The 24,701-nt window shown below is 45.0% G+C and overlaps 2 protein-coding genes across 2 annotated transcripts in view; both read left to right on the forward strand.

The window, feature by feature from the left end:
• LOC147722600 (glutamate decarboxylase 1-like) overlaps positions 1–24,701 on the forward strand; it is a 1,148,213-nt gene that overhangs the window by 715,541 nt on the left and 407,971 nt on the right. The gene's annotated exons all lie outside the window — the stretch shown is intronic.
• On the forward strand, positions 804–12,218 carry LOC147722601 (vitelline membrane outer layer protein 1-like). The gene is made up of 3 exons (XM_086966577.1): positions 804–913; positions 1,683–1,689; positions 11,729–12,218. Exons 1-3 carry the CDS (start codon positions 804–806, stop codon positions 12,131–12,133), a joined length of 522 nt encoding a protein of 173 aa, XP_086822703.1. The 3' UTR covers positions 12,134–12,218.

The raw sequence follows: 24,701 nt of genomic DNA on the forward strand, positions 1-24,701 counted from the left end.
ATTGCTTTTGGTATTTGTATTTTCTTTGTATGTCTTGTAGATGGACCTGTCACCCTCTCTTTACTTCAGCACCTAGTTCTCCCTTTATTTAGAAGCTGCTGGTCGCCTTTCCTGTTCTCGTACTGTGCCCTTTAACAGTAATTCGAGGCTTCTCCTATAGCAGCAATTCCAAGGTTCCTTTAGCAGATGGAAGTGGAGTAATCCAACTGTTACAAATTAATAGTCCACGGAGTGGTAGTCTATCCTAACCAGATCTCAGGCTATACACACTCCGTCCTATGTTCCGTGCTAAACTTTACTAACTCCACCAGTACCAACCCCACAATAGCAAAAGAGGGGAATGTACCGACGGATGGGTGAGTGAGCGAGCGAGCTAGCAATCACCGGTGTCGGCCACCTCACCCGATTGCTTCCCACTACTCGGGGGCTCAGATCAGCTCACGGCACGCCCTTTTTGCGGCTTCAATTTAGGCTCCCACTCCAGTGCAATCCAGTACAATCCAGGCAGCCCAGGCAGGTCAAACAAATGCACCAGCGACCACTCCTCATCACATCTCCCCCCAGACCCACCTTGAACAGCCTTGAACAGCCGATCTGCTGGGGAGGGACGTAGCACCAGCTGTCAACCAGGCCGCAACAATTCCCGCGCTGGAAGTGTCTTGGGGAGGCACCACTGCGCCTCAGTCGGAGCTTTTCTTCGGGTATCAGCTTCCCTCCGGTTTTAATTTTGGTTTAATTCCGGTTTTTATTTCAGTGCGGCTGCTGACCAAACACTGGGCACGCCGGATACTTCACAGCACCGGATGCCGCACCCTCTCACCGCAGTACCAACGGCAGCGGTCCCTAATGGCACCGACGACAGCAACAGTGGCAATGGCAGAAAGTGGAGCCGGGAACCTGGAGAGCGCAAGACGTGAGCCGTCGCAAGTCCGCAGCTCCTCCGCGGCTCCACACCAACACCCACAGAAGTCTCAGGTCTCTGCAAAATGTGGATAAACGACTGGGCGACAGGAAAGCTGGCTGCCACGCGCGAGAGCCGCCACTGCTCACCCGCCTAGTCTTCCTCCTCGGCTACTCGCTGGCTCACCACTGCTGGGGTTCGGGTTGAGTGGAACCAGCGCCAGCACCAGCGCCGGAGCAAAGCCCTCCGAGGTCCGAGGTCCTCCAATAGAGAGCTGGCCCGGGCTGAGTGGAATCAATTACTAGGCGAATGGGGCGAGAGGGGCTAAAGTGGTCCCTGCCTGCCGCTTGTCAGCTCCTCCACCAGGGCCGGCTCTAGGCTCATGGTGGCCCTGGGCAGGGAACGTAGGTAGGGGGCCCGGAAGAGGGGATCCGGGCGGGGCGGAGCGCGCAGGCCAGTAAAGAGGGGAGGGGGTCAGGGAGTTTAGAAGTGGAACAGAGCCGGAGGCCGCCAAATCCCTGCCAGGGGCCACCACGCAAATATGTATCCATCCTCAGAGGATTAATATATTAAGGATATATATTGGCGTGGTGGCCCCTGGGGTTTGGTGGCCCTGTGCAGGTGCACAGCTTGCACATGCCTAGAGCCGGCCCTGCCTCCACTGCTCGCTGCTCTCTACTCCACTCTCTGCTCTCTCTGTGCTCGGACGAAGACACTGCCTGAATCCGATCTCAGTGCTCAATGTAAAATCTTACTTCATATTTGACTTCTGCTAATTTAGGTATAAGGTAACGACTTTTACCTCTTACGCTCACACCAATATGGAGATAGTAAATTACAACTCACACATATAATGAACTGTGATGACACATGTTACACTACATTCAAAAGGAATGCTGCAGTCCCCTGTTGTCTATATTCAAATTATATGTATTTATCCTGGGCCCCATTTCTGACAGTGCTTCCTGTTTATGGTGGTAGGCTAAGCCAGACAACTCAGCTGGCACACATAAGCATACGTGTGTTGTTCATGTGTTCTTCGCAACTTCAACGGAGCCTGTGAGTCCAGTTGCACAGCATCTGACCTAATCTTTGTAAAGGTGGACTCTGGAGGTTACAGCTCTAAACCATTTTAATATAATGCTTGCAATGGGCGAGTGCCTACTATGGGGTTTCCCACCACAGCAGAGGCCTAAAAACATGAGGCCAAAAGTAAAAAATTGGGTTTTTCACTGGCAAGAACCTGGGGCATATTATCAAGAACGGCATTAAAACTATCGCCGGTTTAGCGGCAGAAAACTGCCGCTAAAGCGGCAACAATGGGCTTGATAATATGCCCTGGAGAAATCCAATAGAAACCCATGTTCACACCAGAACATGGACTTCTATGGGAATTCTCAAGAGCATATTATCAAGCCCATTATCGCCGGTTTAGCGGCAGTTTTCTGCCGCTAAACCGGCGATAATTTTTAACGCCGTTCTTGATAATATGCCCCCTACTTCTTTACATATATACAGAGTAGCTTTTGATAAGCCCACTTCAATAATCAAGCTGTTTGCAGTCATTCACGTTTTCCTTCCGCCCGCTCCAGCCTACGTCACTGGACAGTGGGTCAGCCACGTTCAGCCACTGGCACCATGAGTGATAGCATTGTGAATGATCATATATGCACATCTGCCTAAGAAGAAGTCCAATGCCAATGCTAGTATATTGCATTACTTTGCCAGTGCTTTGTTCTCTCCATTTTTATCCTTTTCAACTTTTTAGACATTTTCCTGTGTTTAAACTATTTACTAAGCTCACCATATTTCAAAAACAACAGTACATTTTCTTTATGCCAATCAGAATCATATTTTTTTGAGAAGTGCATTAAAACGAAAAAATAGTGCCTATACCTTTTCTAAGTACACTAGACAGTGTTTACAGTAATGTAGTCTTTACGTTTAGGTGGTGTCTTTTTTCCTTTTATTCCAGCGGTATGTGATTGCAATCTATATAGATTTTTAAATGTAATTATATCACCAGCTTGCCAAGGTCAGGCCTATTAGCTGTGCCAATAATTGTAAATTATGCTGCTTTTAGTATACCACCAGTGATTTAAGCACGACTAGAGCCACAAAAAATGTTTGTGACAAACAGAAAAGTTTCTTTTTGCCCCCATTTAAATACATTTATGTCTGTAAGGTCTTTCAGCCATGGGCAAAATTGTCTCATTTGAAATGCCTAAATAAATTAGTCAATAGCTGTAATATGCCAATTATCTTGCAAAGTGCCCGAGTGCTATGACTTTTTTGCTTAACTTAGGAGCTCTTGCTTTAGTTTGTTTCCAAGTCCCCCTTTCTCGTGGCTGTTCTGCAAAGCAGAAGCCTAGTTCAAGTATCCATCATCATCATAAAGCTTTATTTCGGTCATAAGACCATAAAAGTAAAAGTGTAATACAGCTCATACAATTAGATTAAAACAAATGCCACTATACATTAGTAGCCTTGTAAAAATATCAGTCGAACCATGACCTGAATTTCATTAGATAAATAGAATAACACTTATTACACAATTCAATTCAAAGATAGCTTTATTCGGTATTTGTAAAAAGACCATAAAAGCACATTAAAATATAAAAACATTTCATCCGTATCATACATTTGTTCAAAATAATACACTAAGTTATACGAGAAGTGTTTAAAAATTATGTGAAACACGTTAAAAGACAATTCATAGAACACTTAAAATGGGACCTAGATAATTGTAATGCACTATTAAATGTAATAAGGTACAATATAATACAAACATACAAATTATTTATCACTAAGCCATCGTCCCTCTGCATCTTACTGCGTATTTCAAGAATGTAATGGCTGCGTACATAGTAAGTTCATCTTGCAACATGTAAAGTCTGATCAAGGCTGGTTTGCATTGCCTCAGTCCCCACATCTTTAGAATGGGTAACAGATAGCGCTTTCTACCCCACTCATAATATTTGCAAAAAAAGATGCAATGAATGTTTGACTGGGTAGATAGGTCGTCACAGGTACAGTTTATTAGAGTAGCAGACCAATCATTTGGGGCGGGGAATGATATCAGCCTATAAAAACAGTCAGTTCTCATCCGTGTCAATAGCATTCTATGATAGCTGGAAAATGCCGGGGCCAGGTAGGGATGTAAGCCTGGCCCAAGGAGAATGAGACAGTGGGAAATGATCGTAGACTTGTTACCATCCAGATACCACAGCCTGTCTTCTAGTAACATGAAGCAAATTTCCTTTAAGGCTTTTTTGGACATTAGTGTACAAGAACTTGGGGTTGTATAAAGTTCTGGATGGCTGATAGCGTACAAAAATTTTTTGACATAAGAAAGCCAAATGAACTTACTAGCAGCTGATTGATTCATGCAGTCTTGAATTACATCCCTACTAAAGGCCGTATCCTTTGAAGACCATATTTTGTGCCACAACATGACAGGGGTTATCTTTATTATGTCAGTGATGTGGACTCGGTCTAGTTCTTTGTGGCATATGGTCGTAGAGATGAATCTTGGGACTGCAAGCAGAAACCTGAAAAAAGCATTTTCCGCTAATTGGATTTTAGTGCAATCGACCGTCCCCCATATACCTGCACCATATGTCGCAGTAGAAACGCATTTCGCTGCATAGATCTTGAGCAGGGTATCAATTGGTTTCCCGCCCAGTCTCTTGGCGAATTGTTTTACTGCGCCTATGGTGCGGGTGAATGCCAGGTTGCGAGTGGTGATGGCTGTAGTCCATGTTCCCCTGTTGTTAAAAGTAATACCTAAATATGAAAAGGTTTTTGTCAAGCCTATCTTTGTTTGATTAACGAAGGTTTTGCAGTCAATTTTAGAATTATTTTTTGAGGTGCAACACATGGTGAAAGTTTTTCCCACATTAATCTTCAGCCCTCTGGTGCTCATGAAAGTTGAAAACCCAGTTAGGGCCTTCTGTAGTCCCATCTGAGTTTGTGACATGATAACGGCGTCATCGGCATATAATAGTAAAGGTACTGATTTGCTGTTTATTTTAGGGTAGTCAACTTCCAAGTTTATTAAAAAATCTGCCACTTTGTTAATGTATAAATTAAAAAGAAAAGGGGCAAGAATACAGCCCTGCCGTACGCCCTTTTCTATGGGAAACTTTTTAGTTCGTTCTCCATTTTTACTATATTATACCGTTGCTCCTGCATCTCTGTAAAGTTCCTTAATGAAATTCAGGACGTGTGGGTCTATCCCCATCTTGGTCAGGGTATTCCATAGCACTTTGTGATCCAGGCAATCAAAGGCCGAGCTTAAATCGTCAAACGTCAGAAACAGGTTCCCTTTTTTGACTGTCTTGTATTTGTTCATTATTAATGTCAAATTGAGACCCTGCTCGACTGTACCCAGGCCGCTCTTAAAACCGTATTGGAGTTTGGAGAGAAAAACCTTTACGTTTGGCCCAGGATTGCAATTTTGTCAATAAGACCCTGCCTGCTACTTTCATCAGGGAATCGAGCAAAGAAATGGGTCTGTAACATTTTGGGTCCTGCCCATCACCTTTTTTATAGATAGGGATTACAATGGCTTCATGCCATGTGACGGGAAAACCTGTTTGACTATAAGTATTTAATACATTTGTGAGAAGTGGGGCCCAGAGTTCTAAGTTTTCTTTAAATAAATCGATGGGTATTCCATCTGGCCCTGGGGCTTTTGAGTTAGCACTCTCTTGGATGGCTTGCTCGACCACTAGTGGGGAGAAAACTATATTCAATGGAAAAGAGTCCGAAGTAGTTGATACTTCAGGCTGTGAGACAGTGTCAGAATATTGTGAAGTCACAAAAAGGTTTGACATCGCTAGATCGTCATTTTTATACAAAGCCGTGAAGTAACTAACCCACATGTCTTCGGCTATAGCAATCTCCAAGGAATCGGTCTTACTCTCAACAAAAAAGGGGGCGTTGACTTCTCTCCAGAATGAAATATTATCCCTGAGGGCGCTGGTCTTAATTAGAGCCTCCCAGGCGAGAATTATGAGTTTGTTCTTTCTGTGTTGTAATGCCCGTTTGTAATGTGACCTGGCAGCTCTAATTAAGCTGGTATCTTTCGGTAAGGTCTTTATTGCCTGTATAAGAGCTTTATGGGCTTTAGTACAGGCCGAATCAAACCAGCCAGCTGTTCTAAATTTCTCTCCGACTTTTTGTTTCCTAGTTAATTTATCGTTTATAGTGGCGACTATCTTATCATAAGCCACTCTAATCAAGTGAGGATTAAGATTTTGCTCCAAGCACGTTATAAAGTGCTCACGCTCTTTGATAATTACCTCTTCAAAGAATTTTTTAGGGTCGACCTTGGCCCACTTTATGGCGTACCCATTTTTCCTAAACAGGGAAATAGAATGACGGTATAGTCTTTCAGGTGTACTTATTTCATGGCTATCATAGCTGCCCGTGTCAAGACCGACACTTATTGGGAAATGGTCACTCATAGCTCATTCTTCAGTTTTAATCCCTTTTACGGAGCCCTGGTTATTATTGGACATCAACACAAAGTCTATCACGGTGCCTGCCCCTCGACCGTGGAAGGTTGGTTGAAAAGCAACCATGGGCTCACAGAGTTATTTTGCGTGTCCTAAATCCCAGTTGTGAGTAAGTTGGTTTAGCATGTTACAAAAAACGGTGTGTTCAAAATGCGTGCAAGGTTCCCCTTTTAAATGTATTATGCCGCAGATTTTTGAATCACTGTGAGGACATAGGTGGCAATTAAAGTCTCCAACTATAAGAATGCAATCAGCCTCCCCCACTCCTTTATTTAGGATAAGAGTCAACTCACTTATGAAAGCTTTAGCGTCTTCTTTCTGAATGTTATTGTATAAATTAATCAAAAGAAGACGCCGCCCTTTCCCTTTTACAGAGAAGCCCTGCAATGATTTACACTCCCTGTTCTTAAGCCCCTCCAATTCATATCTCTTCACTGTCAAATTAGCCAGGTTGGAGATATACGTGCACAGACCTCCAGATCCCCTACCTCGATTTCCCTGAGTGGAAGGGGTGAAGAGGGTACTGAAACCCTCTATATGGGTCTCCTCTTGGTCCCAACACTCCTGAAGACTTATTACACAATACAGGACCAGAACAACAAAAACATTTATTTATTCCAAAGTAAACAACATGGCCCGCAATACTGCCTTCGATCTAGAGGTGCACTATATTCAAGGCCCTTTAGATATTATCAGTAAAATATAAGTAAACTGTCAGATTTAAACATGTAAAAACTGCTAAAACTAGTGAAACAAAATGATAGTATCTCACTCTTTCGGCAATTTCCTTCTAGTTGCCCACATATCCAAAAATGTAGCTACTGAGCCAGCAATCGCTAGACTAGGGTCTGACCTAAGGACCCGAAGAGCTTAGCCATAAATGCGTATAACCAATTGCTTACAGATTGGTTTAAGCAATTTTGCTCTTGGGTGGGAGTACACCGGACAAGCAAAGAATACATGGGCAATCGCCTCTGCTGCAGACTTGCAGCTGGGGCAAATCTAGGAAATAGTGGAAGGCTGATGCCTGGAGCTTTTGAAAATGTTTAAGGGAAGAGAACCAAAAATAAATTGCATATAAAGTTTCCTATCTTGAGAAGATTTGATAATATATCAATACTATTCATATGAACTGATCAGTTTCAAATCCATGAATTCTATGGTTAAACGTCCCCATGATAAGTGAAGCCTGTGCTGCCTAGTCCCAATGCTGCTTTTTGACAAGATCTTTGCTAGGCAGTACTGCTGGGTCCTTAACATCCAAATAGCCCTCTAATCCTATTCTGGTTAATAGGGATTTCACATTACGTACCCAAGCTATCTTCTAGAAATAATCAAGTGTGCTGACTTACATTAGATGGGTGGCATATGGGAGCAACTCAGGAGTGGACCTTATACGCAGTCAAAACAGAAAAGGTCGTAGGTTGGCCTTCTCTATAATAGGAACTCAACCCAAGTCCAACCTTAGCGGGTGAAGTGGCGTACTCTGGGGTAGCGAGGCCAGGTGCCTCAGAAACTTTTTCTCTGATTGCTGAAGGGCATCCATCCCTTCAAAGCCCCACAGTTCAGCTCTAGAAAGAGCTGAACCTGCTGCTTTAGCATCATAGATCTGAAGTGGGGCTGCCACTGGTTTGCTGAAGGTAGTACTATGTTCTTTTATTAGGGCCCCACTGTTTGTCTATGCTTCAGGATCAGCTTGGCACATGAGGCTTCCATGACATATCTTCCAAAAGTGTGATACCTAGATAGTCAAAGGCACTGACCGTTTCCAAAGGGACCCCACCTAGAGATAATTTACCTCTAAGGGGTTTATGGGGGTTATGTAATAAAAGCTTCGTCTTTGAAATATTGGCCACTAATCCTCTGGAATCGCAAAAATCTTTCAAGCGGTTTAAAAGCAGCTAAAGTCCTCCTGGTGTTTTGGATTCTAACTGTGTATTGTGAGCAAACAGTAGGGTCACCACTTTTATCCCCACCCCATCTAGGTGGATCTGCTGGGGCATCAGCGAGAAACTGGACAATGGCATTCATATAAAGGGAAAAAGAGTGTGGGTGCCAGTATACAGCCCTGACGTACTCCCCTATTGACATTTATTGAATCAGTAAGGTGGCCTTGGCTTTCCCATCGAACCATGGCAAAGTTTGCCTCATGGAGGCGAATAACAATTGATAAAATATCCAGGGAAGACCCATATCTTTTAAGACTTGCCATAGCTTGTTCCTTGGGACAAGATTAAAAGCAGTCTTTAGCTCGATAAAATATACATAAAGGGTCCCCCGACCGATGACCGCTGTATTCTATGTCATAAGAAAAAAACGGAACACCTGGTCGATGGGGCTCATTTTTTGTCTAAAGCCAGCTTGGAAGGGAGTCAAGATATTATGTTCGCTAATCCAGTCCTGTATCTTTCCAAGGAGTGCACGGTCGAACACATTTTGGACATAGTCTATAAGACTAATGTGCCTGTAATTGGAAGGTGAAGATATTTCACTTTTCTTATATACAGGGACCGCCTCTGCACCCTTCCAAGAATTGGGTATTCAGGCCCCCTCTGCTATCGCATTGGCTAAGGACAGAATGTAACTTGTCCAGTTCTCTCTATCATATAAAAATACATTGCTCGGAATACCATTGGGTCCAGGGGCTTTTGCCTTGGCAATTGAGTCGATGCAGGACCTGATTTCGCTTTTAGAAAATAAATCCTTAACTGTAACGTAGGTAGAATCTGGAGGACTTACTTGTTGAACTGGCATACACGGCCTTAAATATAAAAGAGAAAAGTTGTCATACCATGCTGCAATAGAAATATTATTATTTGGTGGTAGTGGCCTACTGGAATAACCCCTGATAACTAAAAGCCATAACTTCTGTGAGTCTTTGCTTGCGCAGACCTCCCCAATTAACCTCCATCTATTGTCGGCGCACTCTCTTTTAGCTCTCACCTGAGCTGTCTTGTAGGACCTCCTCAGTTCTATATCTAGGGCCAAGTTCTTAGTTCTAATTGCTAGGGATAGTTGACGTCTAAGGCCTCTACACTCCTGGGTAAACCAAGCAAACTCAGATCCTGGCTTTGGACCATGTTTAAGGGGGTGCAAAGGCTCTATAAAATATACAGCAATCTGCTCAAAAAAGGCAAGTATGGCAACCCGGAATCTCTTCCAGCCTTCTCGATTGATTAGTTATGCTTCGTATCTCTGCTATGCAAGTCAATAAATTACGCTTAATTGGTTAAGGTTGCCTTTGTATAGTATCACCTGGGGCCACTTAAGTCGTCAATTATCATTTGTGAGAAGTAGCACCCTTGATGTTAGAGCAGGTTCAGGATAACTAGGTGGGTCCCCCCAAGGCGACACCAAAGTGAGGTTCAGCGGATTATGATTGCTATCAGCAGTAGAACCCACACCCATAACGATCACTCTCGGACAAACCTTTTGATTCACCAGAAAATAATCTATATTGCTTATGTTGTTAGTCCTATTACAAGTGTTTGCACCCTATCTGTCCGAGCTTGTGCAGCCATTAGCAGCCATTAATCCAAACTCCAAGGAAAAGGCATTGAGTTGAAGTCCCACTTGGGGCCATTTTTTAATAGAGGGAAGGTCAAGGTGGGGGACATGCCACAGCTCATCCTCCTCCCTTGTTCCACAAATATCCTCCCTCTCAAGTGGTTCAAAGGTAGCATTAAAATCCCCAGCTAAAATCAAGGGTGACGGAGAGGCCCTATTTTCCAAATGCTCCTCAAGGTCATGTATCGAAGCTGACCTCCTTCCCCCTTGTTCCTCTGGCGTAGACATTGTAACTGTCAAGCAAGACACCATTCTGACCTTTGACTTGGATTGCTGGGCTGCTAGATGGGAGCTTATGGATTGTGCATTGAAGTGCAATTCTAACCCAAATTAGCAGCTCCTCCCACAGGGCACCAGAATTGCTAGAGGGTGTTGGGTGATAAAATGGTATATAGCCTTGTATCCTTCCCAAAAGGTATTCTTAGTATTTCAAACACAACTGCTTCACAAATACATTAAAAGTGCACAATAGCATTTGACCTTCAGTTGCCCTTCTTGGACCAAACAAATTGGGTAGGAGAAAGTGAAACAAAATTAACATATGAAAATGAACGCTGTGATTATTTATAAGATATACCTACAACCACATAGCCCGTTCGTCCCCTGACATTTATTCCTCATCAACATATAAAATCGCAGGTATTTATGAAAAAAATTTTGTACAGTAGGGTTAATCACCACTAACCGTGTCAGAGCGTCCGCACCATGGAATCTAAACAAGGAAATTACAAGAAAAGCAAAATATTGTGTGTCAACAAGATACAGTGTAAATGTCGAAACAGTGAAGACAAAGAGTCAATTTAACCAGCTGTAAGGGCAGGCTATTACCACTCATCAAAGGCAAATACCGATAAAACTATCAGCCACATTAGGGAAAGAAAAACCAGGAAAGCGAGAAACTATAGATGTCATGCAAAAGAAAAGCCTATTTTTTATTTTAATGTGGGTACTTTCAAAAACATCATGTGTATACACAGAAACCCAGTGTTAACACCTTGGTCCCTCCATGAAGCAACCTACGAAACCTAAACATTGTAATTTTGGTAATTTGGCTTTTCATGTTCCTACTTTAGATTTTCTGGAAATTTGGTTGAGATGATGTATTAAAATTGAAAATAATGTTGTTTCAAAGATTAAAACAGAAAGTGGCACGCCTTGGTTATTAAACGTGGGTCTCTCCGTGCCACCCTTCCCTGTTCTTTTATGTCTCATCTACTTTGCTGCGATGCATATTGTGGACTTTACAACACGTGGCTGCTCGGTTTTTAATTTGACTGCGATATTTCAATTTTTCCACTCGGTAAATAGGAGAGATTTTAATGCATTTAATTGACTTTTTGCCTTGATTCTAAGTGTATCGCAGAAATAGATGGTATTTATTTCACCCCATAACATCAGACACGTATTCAGAATGTATCAGGTGTGATAAATAGGAACAGCTCCTAGTTCTTTGGATGTAACATGCACATTTTCAAGGCAGCAATAAATACCGTACTGTTGTTTCTTGTTAAATTAGGGTAGGGTTGACCTGCCAACATTTAATAGACTGAGTAGCTGTTAAGTAAGGCTCCAGGCGAATGAATTCAAAGTGCTTTATTTGTAGTATAATGACACACCGGTAAATTAAGCAGCGCTCCGGTCACCAGCCCTCAACATGGACAGACCAACTCTCACCGCCACTCTCAAACTGGCACAACTGTCATCGGACAAGCCATCTGACGCAACATATGCAAATTAGCTGGAGGAGTACGTCTCTGCGAGTGACGACACCGCCCTCAACGGTATCCGACTTTTCTGCACAAGTCAAGACGGGGTGGCCTACACCGTCGAGTCTGCGGTTGGAGACTTTGGCAAATGGTCGCGGGTGACGTGGTGCCCGGCTGGATACCTGAAATCCTTCCAGTTAAAGGTGGAGGAACCCCAGGGTGCTCTGGACGACACCGCCGCCAACACCATCAAGTTCCGCTGCACCTCGGGCGCCATTATTGAAGGGGAGGTGGGAGACTTTGGTCAATATGGTGGCTGGAGCGGCGACTGTGCACGCGGTGGCATCTGTGGCATAGAAACCAAGATGGAGCCCTACGGTGGGGCCTTTGTGGACGACACCGCCCTCAACGATGTGCGCTTCTACTGCTGCGAGTAAATCAGAATGTGATGTGTCTGGATTTGTAGATTGGACAGGTCTAGACTTTGGGGTGTTGTAATGTGTAATAAATCACAGTATAGATCAGCTGGCATTAGCTGTCATCCTTTGAACCTAAGACCAGGGCTTTAAGTGGATGAAAAAACTAGGGGGGGGTCTCTAAAAGGGCTGTTGCCAAAAAAATTAAGGGTGTGGCTTAAAACACTGAGCGAAACATCTGTGCTTAGCATAGTGTGCCCCCCGACTTGTATTTTGCTGCTTCTGTCCTTGCATCCAGATATAAAATACAAGAAGTCACATTACACCTACAAACTAGCCAGGACTATTGGCTGTGTCAATGGATGTTAGTTGCAAAAGCAACAACTATGACTTGTTTGAGAATAAATTTGGGCTCCTGGAAAAAAAAAAAAAAAAAACAGAAACATAAAGTCCAATTTTCTAAGTATGCAATCGAAAGAGACATCAGTGAAACCATTGGATGACTGTGGGTAATGGAAGCGACCCTTTTTAGGCCTCGCCTGAGATGTTGGTTGTAGGAAATTTTGTTAATTTAGAAGGGGCTTAGAGCTCCCCCATTGATTCTCTCCTCTTCCACCCTTTGGTGCAGTCTAACACATTTTTTAAACCTTCTGTGAAAGTTTTTTGCGTGTCCACAATTTTGCATAAGTATATTTTGGCAGAACTTTGCTTTTGTTACCGTGATAAATTTAAAGCAGCATGACTACTTGATTAAGGGTCGGAGAGAACATTGTAGCGTTATATTGTAAATCGAATGTTGCTTGTTGAGCTGCGTGTTTAGGATATGTTTTATAATTTACTGGATGCTTGTACCATGATAAAAATGTTGCATCTAAAAAATACGGCGTGTTTTAAATTGGTTTATGTTTGTATGATTACGTGTCAGAGAGAACATTACAGCATGCAAATTGCTTTATGTTGTGAAGCAATTTTTTGCTTATTTGTCCGCTTCTATTACTCCCGTTGCTTAATGGGTACATTTTAACCGAACTAAGAAGTGTTGTAGCGTCTGTACAATTTAAAAAAACATACAATCTGGCAGCATGTCGCTTTTACTTAGTATGGTGGTATATACACATACACCCTTCCTTTTAGGCTGTTTCTACGTAGTCTGTGATTTTTACAATTGTTTGCCACTGTCATAAATGTATTTGCCTTTTTTGGTATAAATTATTGGCTGCTTTTCCAATGGCCAAAATGTTGTATGTAAAAAACACAGTGTTTTGTAAATTGGTTTATGTTTCCAGTACTACCTGTTGGAGAGAATATTGTAGCTCGAAACTTACTCTATATGGTAAAGCAGTTATTGTTTTTCTTCTATGCTTCTGTTGTTCTTCCTCCCATGGCTTAAAGAGTATATTGTAACAAAGATGTCCATACCTTACCATACTATGCTATGACTGGCCATACCATAGTACACAATGAAAGGCCATACCATACCGTACCGTACCGTACCATACCATACCATACAATACCAATTACAATCCGTACCCTACAGTACAATGAAAGACCATACTATACCTTCCTATATCAGGACAAGCCATACCAAACAAACCATATTAATAATGACAGGCCACACCATACCATACAATACCATATAATACTATAGTGTGCAATGAGAGACCATATAATAAAATACAATACCATGTCATAAAATGACAGGCCATACCATACCAAACCATGTCGTACAATGACAGGCCATACCATACCATACCATTGTACACACCGACCAGTCATACCATACTATACCTTACTATACAATGGCAGACTATACCATACTATGCAATGACAGGCCATACCATGTAGAATATCAAGCCATACCATCATACCATACCACACTACACAATGTGAGAAGCCATACCATACCATACCATACCATACTGTACTAAAGTTAGCATCCAATTATATTATCATATTTTATATATATATATATATTTTTTCCCAGCATATCATAAGAATTAACTATATTTAAAGGAGTATACAGAGACATGTGGATAAGGTTACCAAATGAGAAGTGTTATGTGTAGATTTTCCAATGATCCTCAATTATATATAATTTTTGGAATATGATGGTTAATTGTAGAGTTATATCCAGGCTAACCTTCGATAGTGTGAGTTTTGAAATTATTGTAGTAATCACTGGTAGATATAAAGTAAAATGATGGCAATGCAATTGTAAGTCAAGGGAGAATTGCCGATCCACGGCTTGATTTGTTTCGTCATCAAAATTGTGAAAGTACAAACAGTCATGTTGGCACATGGCTAATGAATTGAGTATAAATCAGCTGGGTTAATTCTAGAATGTGCCAGGATATTTCAGCCGATACACGGCGTGATAATCTGACTGTAGTAATATATAGGCAATAGTTAAATGTTGACTTTTTGCGTATATAAGTTTGGTTTATAACAGCCACCACTGTGCTCCAAATAATTGAGAGTGTAAATATAAGCGGTTTGTGGTAATATGCCGTTACAATGTGTACTGAAACAATGTATGATGCGTACTATGAACAACATCCAATATGGTGTATGAATTTCAGTCCCTTGTTTGTTTTTGCCACGAAATCACGTGAGAACGCTGCTAAAAACATGGCGCCCACCATCAATGTTTGTAACATTGAGAAAGGCGGAGCGCCGAAACGCGTCTGTTGCGAACTTTAAATTAAACCATTTAAGAACTACCCCCGGAGTGCGTGGTTTCTTTCCTTTGGTAAACCTGATGGAAACTGTGAGCTGAATATATATTATCTGTACATATATTATGATATACTATGTACTAATATTATAACAACATTTGTACAGCATGGCTAAAATAATTGAGAGAGCCAATAGATCTTGCATAGGTGAGTCCTAATGGCTTTGCCAATGCTTGTTTTAAAAAGCCTACTAATACTACTGCTTCCAAATCACAGAATACCTAGCATGGCCACCTGGAATGAGTAGTCCTGTGGTTAAGTGGAGATTGAACAACGTTGGTGCCTGGGTGATAGTATCTGAATAACCACCGTGCTGATGAGGATGTGGCCAGGCAACATGCCTGCCAGATCGTATTTCTGCATGGCTCCTGCCAGCAAATCAAAATCCTGCAGAAACCTTCCTTGATGAGTGAGCACAGACATTCCATATTACTTGGAATCCTTTAACGCATCCTGAGCAGCGTTTTGGGGCTGTGAAGGTGCTGCAGTGTTGGACACCTACCCCGGGGGAAGCCGTGTCGGACCGCGGCCTATGCCCGATCCTAAATGCTAGCCCAAGTGAGGAGGAGAGTGGATGTGAGGCGGCCTGTGCCAGTGGCCGTTCTTGGATCCAGTCAAGGTGGCCATCGTTGGGGTTCGACGTCGGTGGGAGGGCTACGGAGAGCGTCTTACTGCATCTGCCACCCCAGGGAAGAAGTGTCCCTCTGCAGACTGGCCGAGATCCCCAGCTGATGAGGGGGTACTGGGAGGCCCAGGAGGTTAAGTCTGGCCCCTAGGGACTAGGGGCTGGAAATGTGGCCCAGTTGGATGTTGGGCTGGAGGTCCGAGGAGAAAAGGCATGATTGGACGGCTGTAGGGGGGCACGACTCCCCTCTTGGATCAGATACATTGGCAGGCCCAGGTTCACTGTGGCGGCTGTGGACCTGAGGAAGTCCAGGGAAGAGGCAGAAGGCTGGCTTTGCGCCTAGAAGGCCACGGTGAGACTTGCTGACCACTGGCTGGGCAGTGAAGGAGGTGACCGCATGAAGCTGGGTACTGCTGGGCTCCTGATGTAATAGACCATGAAGATGGTGAGTTTCCTAGCTGGGTGGATGGTAAACCCTCATGGGTGAAACCGAGCACTGGAGTGGACAATGGGCCAACTGTAAGCGGGGCAGAGGCGCCTTTACTGCTGTAAGTGAGCGCATGCCCCTGGGGTGCTGACGCTGCTGAGCTGGACTCTTGTCCTCTGTCTGGGATGCTACCGAAGGGGTTGGCCAGTGGTTTCATCAGCTGGGAACATGAAAATCTGGGGCTAGGTGTCCAGGGATGTCCTGAGCTGCAAAATGGGGAAAGATAGACTGCCCAAACTGGAACACGTCATTAAATTTGACAATTCCATGCTACCCAACAAGACTGTGCAATGGAGGATGCTGTGACCCAACTGGTGCGAGACGGGGTGGTGGTAACCCCAACTTTTGCTGATCTGAGGCGGCGACGCTGCTCCAGATAGACGCTGTTGAAATTAAGGTTAATTTCCTCCACTCTGACTTTCACAAGATGGTGGATAGAGTTAAGGAAACTGAGGAGAATGTCAAAGTGCTTCAGCAGGAGTAGGCGTCCTTGACACTTCAGTCCCAATCATCCAGAATGAAGGAAAGTATAGAGTACTTAGAGGGGTGCTCCCGTAGGAACATTTTGATATTTGTTGTGTTCCCAGAGTGTGCTGAGGGGCAATCCGCTGATCTCTTCTTGGAAGATTGGCTCACAAACACCTTTCAACTGAAGAGTCTTTCCAAGTTGAGAGAACCCACCAGGCCCTGGCGCTGGTGCCAAGATAGAGGGGTGCTGCCACGAGCCCTTATAGACCGTCTTTTTAACTACTGGACCATAATGCTATTCTTCAACATGTTAGTGTAAGAGGAGTGTCACACTTTTAGGGCCAGAGTATTATCATATTCCTGGATTAAACTCAGAAGGTACAACACCCGAGGAAGGACTTCATGCCTGTCAAAAAGAGATTACGGGACCTGAATCACCAGTATAACTTGCTATTTCCAGAAAAATTGCAAATTCAACACAATGGTAAGACAGTGTTCTTCTCCTCTCGGAGGGAGGCAAAGGACTGGGTGGACTTCATTGACGATAAGGCACCTAGATGGCCCTCAGGTGACATACGAACTGGAAGGTTGTCCTAGCTGGAAATCAGCACGCCTGCAGAGGCATTCACTGGGTTCAGCAAGTGGTACCCATTTAGGGTGCAGGATTGTGGTTTGCCCAGATGGCAAACTTGTGGACTCTAACTCTATTCCTGACACCTGTGAATCATTCCTGCATTGGAGTGGGGAGCAGGACTCCCTGCGTGACAATACAGAACTAGGGTAATACTAATGGACCGTGGAGTATATTGTAAAATCAGGGCGTTGAACCTTCACCTGTCGACCTAGATATGGTAGATGCCACTATGCTATCCTGCTGATGGGTGAGAGAGGTGCATTGCCAGGTCCGATGCCTCAGAGTGTGCTGTTAAAGGCATGAACTGGGGGGTGGAGTGGGCGATCGTCTAGTGGGTCACATGTATGCTGTGGATACTGATGCCCAGTGATTTATGGCTGACTGGATCGGGCAAGAATTATTACTGACCAGGAGTTGACCAAGGGATTATCAAAGATAATACCAGCACTTTAGCTGATCTCGAACCTTAGAAATGGCTCTTGGGTAACCGAGGAGGACAGCGGTCCCCTGGCGGAGGTAAGAGTGTCCACTGGGTCTTGCAACTCTTTTGGGATGGTAGGCTCTCTTTAAGTTACACAGCGGAGGTTAAGGTGATGGCCTGACAGGAGGGGATGAGGTGGGAACTACTGCTTAGTGGCCTGTCAGTTGCAGGCCCCAGTTGTTTGGGTTTACTGCCTGTGACATGGAGGGGAGTTATCAGGGGGAGTTGATTTTTTGGTTCAGAGACAGAGTTTGTTCTACTGCATGATGACTGAGGGTGCACAAGGTAACATTACACGATGAGCAGACAGGCCAGATGGTAAACAGGGCTGGGCGGGGTTGAGGGGTATGAAACTGGATGGATCCTAAATGGAAATCCCTAATGTGGAATGTGCGGGACTTTGTCCAGCTGCCTAAATGCCAGAGAGTGTATTCCTATATGCATCGTTATGGGACATCGATAGTGCTTTTACAGGAATCGCATGTATGGGGGGACTGCATTGGACCGCTGAGGCGAAGGGGGAGTGGGTGACTATTTGTGACCTCGTATTCGGGGTATTCATGGGAGGCATAGACTTGGGTGGGTCCGGGAGTGTCTTTTTGCATAAAAGGTGTGAAAGTAGACATGGACATGGAGGGATGTTATGTAGTTCTTTGGTGCCCTGGATGCTAAGCAAATCTACTTTATAAATATGTATGCTCCCAATGTGGATGATGGTGGACGCTGTGGCACCCTATTTGGGGAAGAGATAATATTGGCAGGAGATCTTAACTGTGTGCTTGACATGATGCTAGACCGTGCTCCCCCTTGAATCAACACTAAGCCTAGCATGACTGGGGCCTAGTGTAAAGTTATGTGTGGGCTGGGACTGCATGATGTATGGAGGGACCATCAACCTGGTGAGTAGACTTACTCCTGTAACACCCCTGCGATAGGGATGCACAGCAGGCTAGACTATTGTCTGGTGCTGGAGGCTACGGTCCATAATCTGTCGGAGAATTCATATCTGGCACACTACTTCTCCGACCATTCACCACTGCAGACTGCCAATATTGTAGGTAGGAAGGCCCCTAGGGTCCCACTGTGGAAGCTGAGGGTGGAGGCATTATCGGACTCACATGTGATCACAGAGGTGCTTGACCATTATTTTGAGGACAACTGGAACAGCACCGATCACAGAGCCACTGAATGGGGTGCCATGAAGGTGGTTCTGAGGGGGGAGTGCATGAAGATAATTTATGGGGTCAGACAACAGGTCTCACGGTCAATAGAGGGGCAGGAAAAGGAACCCCTGTAAAATTGCTGGAATGGAAGGAATGTAGAGGGGAGTTATTGGAGACATGGGTTATACTAGATAAATGTGCCCTGGTTGCGCATAAGCAGCGGGTCCACACAGAGGCAGGCAGGATGCTAGTCACTCTTCTTTAAAATGAGGTCCCTAGGGTCCTTAATACTGGAATCAGGGATATGAGCAGGACAGGTAACACTCAGCAAGGCTTTATTGACATTTTTGTTATGCGCCTGTGCGGGTATATGCATTCAACTCAGTGTACCCAGAGTGAGAGGTGGCGAATTACCTGGCTTGCGGTGTCATTAGCCAAGCTTTTAGGTGAAGATCAGGAGGGGTTGGATGCCCTTATTGACAGGCCTGAAGTTCTGACGCTGATAAGGTCTCTGAATACTGTCAAGGCCCCAGGTGGGGATGGCCACCTGACTGAATTTTATCAGTCCAGAGCAGAGGAAATCTCTGATCACCTCCTATCCCACCACCTCCATCGAACGGCTGTGCGTTCCCTCCTCCGTCAGGTGGGTGCCACTCCTTCGTCAGGATCACCCAGCATACACGCAATGGGCATAACACCACGTACCACTCCGTCAGTCGCCGCAAATATGGGGAAACCGAGAGCATCGCAGCATGCCGCGGCCCCCGTGCCCGCACCAGAAAACATGCCAAAGACCCTGACATAGGCCTTAACTACAGCACCTCTACCTGACCTGTCCATTTCGGACAAACTGGACAAGGTCTTGAAGACCATGCATCCGGTCTTAAACATCGACCGCTGCATCACAGGAAGCCAATGTAGCTGCTTCGTAGGCTTCACCATGCTCCAGTAACTGTTTGTAACCATGTAACTTTTACTGAACGACCTACCCCCTACCCCTCCCCGCTCTACTCCCCTCCACTTTCCTGCTACTGACCTCTGCCCTCACCTGTCCTGGCCCTAGTCCCCACCCTGTTTACCTGTGAATTTTCCCTCGTCATTTGAGATCTAGCTATTTTGTCTGATGCCCGATATAGCTACCTGGTTTAGCTATAGGGGGACAGGTCGGGGATTCCCTCCTTGGACGTCACCTACCAAGTCGGTCTTTAGCCAGACTTCCTTTTGTTTCTCCTGTCGTCTCTTCCCGCATCCTCCCTCTATTTATGTCTCTCCTTCTCTCCTCTCTCAATGTATTGAGACTGAACTATTTTGTCTGATGCCCGATGGAGCTACCCGGTTTAGCTATAGGGGAGATGGGTCGTGGACTCCCTCCTTGGTCGTCACCTGCCCAGTCGGCCTTTAGACAGACTTCATTTCGTCTTTCCTTGTTGTCTCTTCCCCTATCCTCCCTTTCTCACCTTCCCTGTCCCCCCCCCTCTACGCTCCATTTATTTTGCCCTCCAGGTTCTTTAAATGTTTCCCATTGAGACCTAGCTATTTGGCCAAAGCCCGATGGAGCTACCTGATAGCTATAGAGGAGATGGGATTTGGGACTTCACCCTCGACCGTCACCTACCCAGCCGGACTTTGGGCAGACTTTCCTTCGTCTTTCTGCTGTATCTGCCTTCCACCCCTTTAGCCTTACCCCCTTCCCCTCTACTCTTCACTTATCTTGTTTTCTATGCTCTTGTAATTGTTTGTCTAGCAGCTGATGTAAATTGGAACTGATGTAATCTTGTAATTTTGTGGAACCTCATGTAATGCGCCCGGATACCTCCGGGTCTAGCCAGCGCTATATAAAACTCTTAAAATAAACAAATAAATAAATAAAAATAAATAAAATAAATAAACAGTGAGGCCTATGCATATGGTGTGCTACCGGATCAAAGAGGAAGGCACTTATCAGAATGCTGGCAAAACCAGATAAGGATCCGAGGGAGGTGGCATCTTACTGGCGCTATTGAAGTTAAATGTTGATATAAAGATCCTTTGAAAAATCCTGGCATCCTGTCTGTTGCCTCATTTGCTGTAGTTGGTGCATGAGGACCAATGCAGCGTTTTCCCCTTCATAATGCATTAGGTTACCTCCACCGACTCTCCTTGGTGCTGCATGCGCCGTTGTTGGTGGGGGATAGATATGCATTGGCACTGCTGGACATCGAGCAGGCTTTTGATTCTGTAGCTTGGGGGTATTTGTGGCCAGAACTGTGAACCATGGGGGTAAGTGGCTCTTATCTGTGGTGGGTGCAAATACTATATATTGACCTGATGGTGAGGGTGTGCATTGGAGGGACGTGTAGAGGAGCTTCTCACTCTATAGGGTGACCGCACAGGGCTGCCCATTATCACCATTGCTATTTGCAGACGGTATTGCGTGATTGGGGTGTGACTGTGGCCTGGATGACAGACGTGGTCTCCTTGTGTGCCAATGATACACTGGTATACTCAGAATATTCTGTACCCATACTTTTGACCACACTAGCAGTTGTTGGAGAATTGTCTGGACTGGGTGTTAGCCGGGCGAAATCCAAATCGTTCCCGTTCGGTGCACTGGTTGAAGTGCCTTTGCAAGAACTCCCGTGGTTGGAACTGCCTTTGGAGATTAACACTGTAAGATACCTCAGAATCAGTGCGATGAGGGCCCCGGAGATGTTTCATGGCATAAAATGGGCAGGTTGCTGGTGACTCACAAATCCTTGGTCTAATTCTGGAACACCCTACGCCTGTCTCTGGTGAGTAAAATAGCCTTTGTTGAGATTATAATTTTGCCTCAGTGTCTATACATTTTTTAGGGCACAAACACAAACAGACCTTTAGGGAACTTGATAGACTTCTTCTAGAACCGTTGTGGGCCACTGGGAGAAAGAAAGTTGGGCTTGCCATCTCAAGTGGCCATGTGGGAAGGGTAGTATGGAGGTACCGTGCATGAAACTTTATTACCTGGCTGAATAACTGCAGGACACTGTGCCCTGGCTGGATGAGGGAAGCAGCCGGGAGAAGAGATTGTTAGATGGTACGCATGGGGCACTGCCATGCCAGACTTCTAATGATGAGAATGAGTGTCCCTTGCTCAGTGCCTTTTGTTGGGGAACCGGTTTGCTGAGTGTAGGAGCGGGTGGTCCGGAAGGTATTGAGGCAGGCGCGTTATGCCCCAGATTTGTGTGTCTGGACAATGAGATCCTTTTCACAAATTGCACAGCTGATGTTGGTGGGGCGTTGGAAGGTGTGGGGTTGCGGGACACTGCGGGATTTATACCAAAATTATTGATTTATCACATTGACAGATGCTATGGCAACTTTTGACTTCGGTACTTGGCGATTCTTACAATTTACCAAGATAGCGGCCACTGCGAGAGAGGAATATGGCCCTCATCCCCAGAGTTACTGCAGGAGTCTCAGGCACTGATGGCTTTTCTTAAGCGGGTGGGGGCACGGCGGCTAGTATCACTCGTTTATAGGATGCTGCGGGAAGATATGCATGCGCCTGCACTGGCATGAAAATAAGTGGTTTGAAACTATGGGAAAGCAACTGACAGACACAGAATGTGAGGCTGTACATGAAGGGGTGAAAAGGGACTACTACTAACACCCACTTCAAGCTGATTCAATATAATTTTGTGCACCAGGGGTCGTATTACGTATGGGCGCATTTTCCTGGTTAGCACCAGGCACAGCTTTCCAAAGGTGCACCCAGCGCTAACCAGGAAAGTGTACTGCATTATAGTGAATGCACTGCCCCCAGTGCAGTCGTGTACTCACACTGCCCTGGGGCAGTGCATTTATGTGAAAAACAGAGCAGCTGTTTTGAAGTGTTTCATTGTGCAGGCGGCAAACCGTCTGCATTTTGTAGGGGGATTTGACATCCCCTTGCAGACTGGTGCAGTGAGTGACTGCAAAAGCATGCAGGGGGATGTCTGGGGGATCCATGGGACACCCTTTCCTCCTCCAGAGGGTTGCTTTCAGGGGGGCGTAAGGACAGTGCACCACCTTTTAGGTGATGCACTGTCAGTGCTCCTCTTGACAGTTTCTGTTATACAGTGCTGGCAAAGAGGCAAAGGGATTCCCTCTTTAACATGGTGCCATGCCCCAATGCAAATGAGGCAATGACCTCTGATGATGGTGCTGGAGCTTTATGCAATACAGAAGGGGCCACACAATCATCTGTGGTCCTTTCTGTACTACCAAACTGCCCCAAGGGCAAGCAAAGTGGGCACAAATGCCTTTTTCGTCCCTGGGGCACTCCCGTAATATGACCCCAGGTGTATTTGGCCCTCAAACTGCTACACACTATATGTCTGGAGCACCCATCCTCCTGTCCACCCTGTTCCATGGCTGACGCTGCATTTCTGCACACGGTATGGGGTGCCCAGTAGTCAGGGTTTACTGGCACGCAGTGGTTGCCAGGCTTTAAAGGGTCTCTGGAGGGTCACTCTCTTTGTGTATTAAGTTATGCCTCATCGGGATTATACCAATTGTCAAGAAGAGACAACTCACCAGGCAGTTTTTTTAGATGTGTCACATGCTTACAGACTGGTTGCGGGTTATGGCAGAGTGGGCGGCAGCGGCTGAGGAAAGGCACAGGTGCAAGACTCAGATAGATAACAGTCTAGCTGATGACATGCAGGCATGGTGGCTATGCTTGCTGAGCTGCTTGAACCAGAGGATGGATTGCGATAATTAGACCTGTGGTGTTGGACCCTAGCCTGGGGTAGGGGCTGTTAATGGATTACCAAGTAACAGGGGACACGCCTGCCTCAAGCGCTATAGTTCAAGCTGGAACCTGTCATAATTGAATTGTTCTTGTAAATTGTGGTCATGGTGGTAATAAAACCTAGGTAGAGCATAATGGGGTGGGAGGGTCTTATTTCCAGGGTTGTTATTATTCTGTACAATGGCAACATGTGTCGAAGGTTGGAAAATTGTACCGGAACTGGGCATAGCCGATAAAGAACTATACAAAACACCACTGTGCTATAGCACATTTTTATCATATGCAGCATCCTAGACACCATTGTGTATGTTGACAGTTCCAAACACATATTAATATCAATTCTTTTTAATATACACAGAGTGGGCTTTGGATTCATTCAGAAGAGTATTACTCTAGTACGTCACGATCTTGGCTACTCAGTGAATCATTGCTCTTGCCAGGAAGCGGTTCCATAGGAATGCATGAGGGACTATTTGGCATGTGAAGAGTATACCCAATCAGCAGACTTTGTCACATTCAGTTCTTTATCTCCTATGTGAAATCTATACAGAAAGCAGTTTATTTTTTCTACTTCCCCCCCTAGCATTTCCAAAGCCAACAGGGGTGGCCTTATTGTGATAAACATAATTTGCCCATGCATTGCAACTAGCATATCTACAGACCTTCGGTGTCTTACAGTGAAAGACCTGTGCCCGACCACTGTGTCTTGAAAATCACTACCAATGTCATTGAAAAGCCATCCTGTCAGGCTGTAAAGATTTCTCAGTGCAAAGGATAAGATTCACAAAACTAATTTGGTATAAATTCACACAGGATAATGTTTTCGATTTGAGTGCATGGTGGGCTTTCATGTTAATCACAAGGAATTCGAGAATCAGCCTTGGAAATCTGCCACTATTACATATCAAAATGTATACATGTTCATTCCCATATGGGCAAATTAAATGTGCATTGGTGCTTGTGACTTTTGTGACCCCTCCCAAGCATTTCCACCCCATCCTTTAGCAAATTCCTTCCTCTGCTCCCTCTGGTCCACAGGAAGCTGACGGTACAGGCTTTAATTTGTTCCAGGCTCGACTACTCCAATGTCCTCTACCTTGGTTTGCCAGACTACCTCCTGCACAAACTTCAGGTAGTCCAGAATTCCGCGGCAAGGGCCATTTTTGGCTTACCCCGCCATGCTAGGGCATCGGAGTTGCTTCTTTCCCTTCACTGGCTTGCTGTCAGGAAGCGGATTATATTTAAG

This window comes from Lissotriton vulgaris, chromosome 4_1, assembly GCF_964263255.1.
Source record: "Lissotriton vulgaris chromosome 4_1, aLisVul1.2, whole genome shotgun sequence".
NCBI lineage: Eukaryota > Metazoa > Chordata > Amphibia > Caudata > Salamandridae > Lissotriton > Lissotriton vulgaris.

Excerpts from the sequence above, each read along its gene's own strand:
- LOC147722601 (XM_086966577.1), top strand. The coding sequence starts at position 804 with ATGCCGCACCCTCTCACCGCAGTACCAACGGCAGCGGTCCCTAATGGC.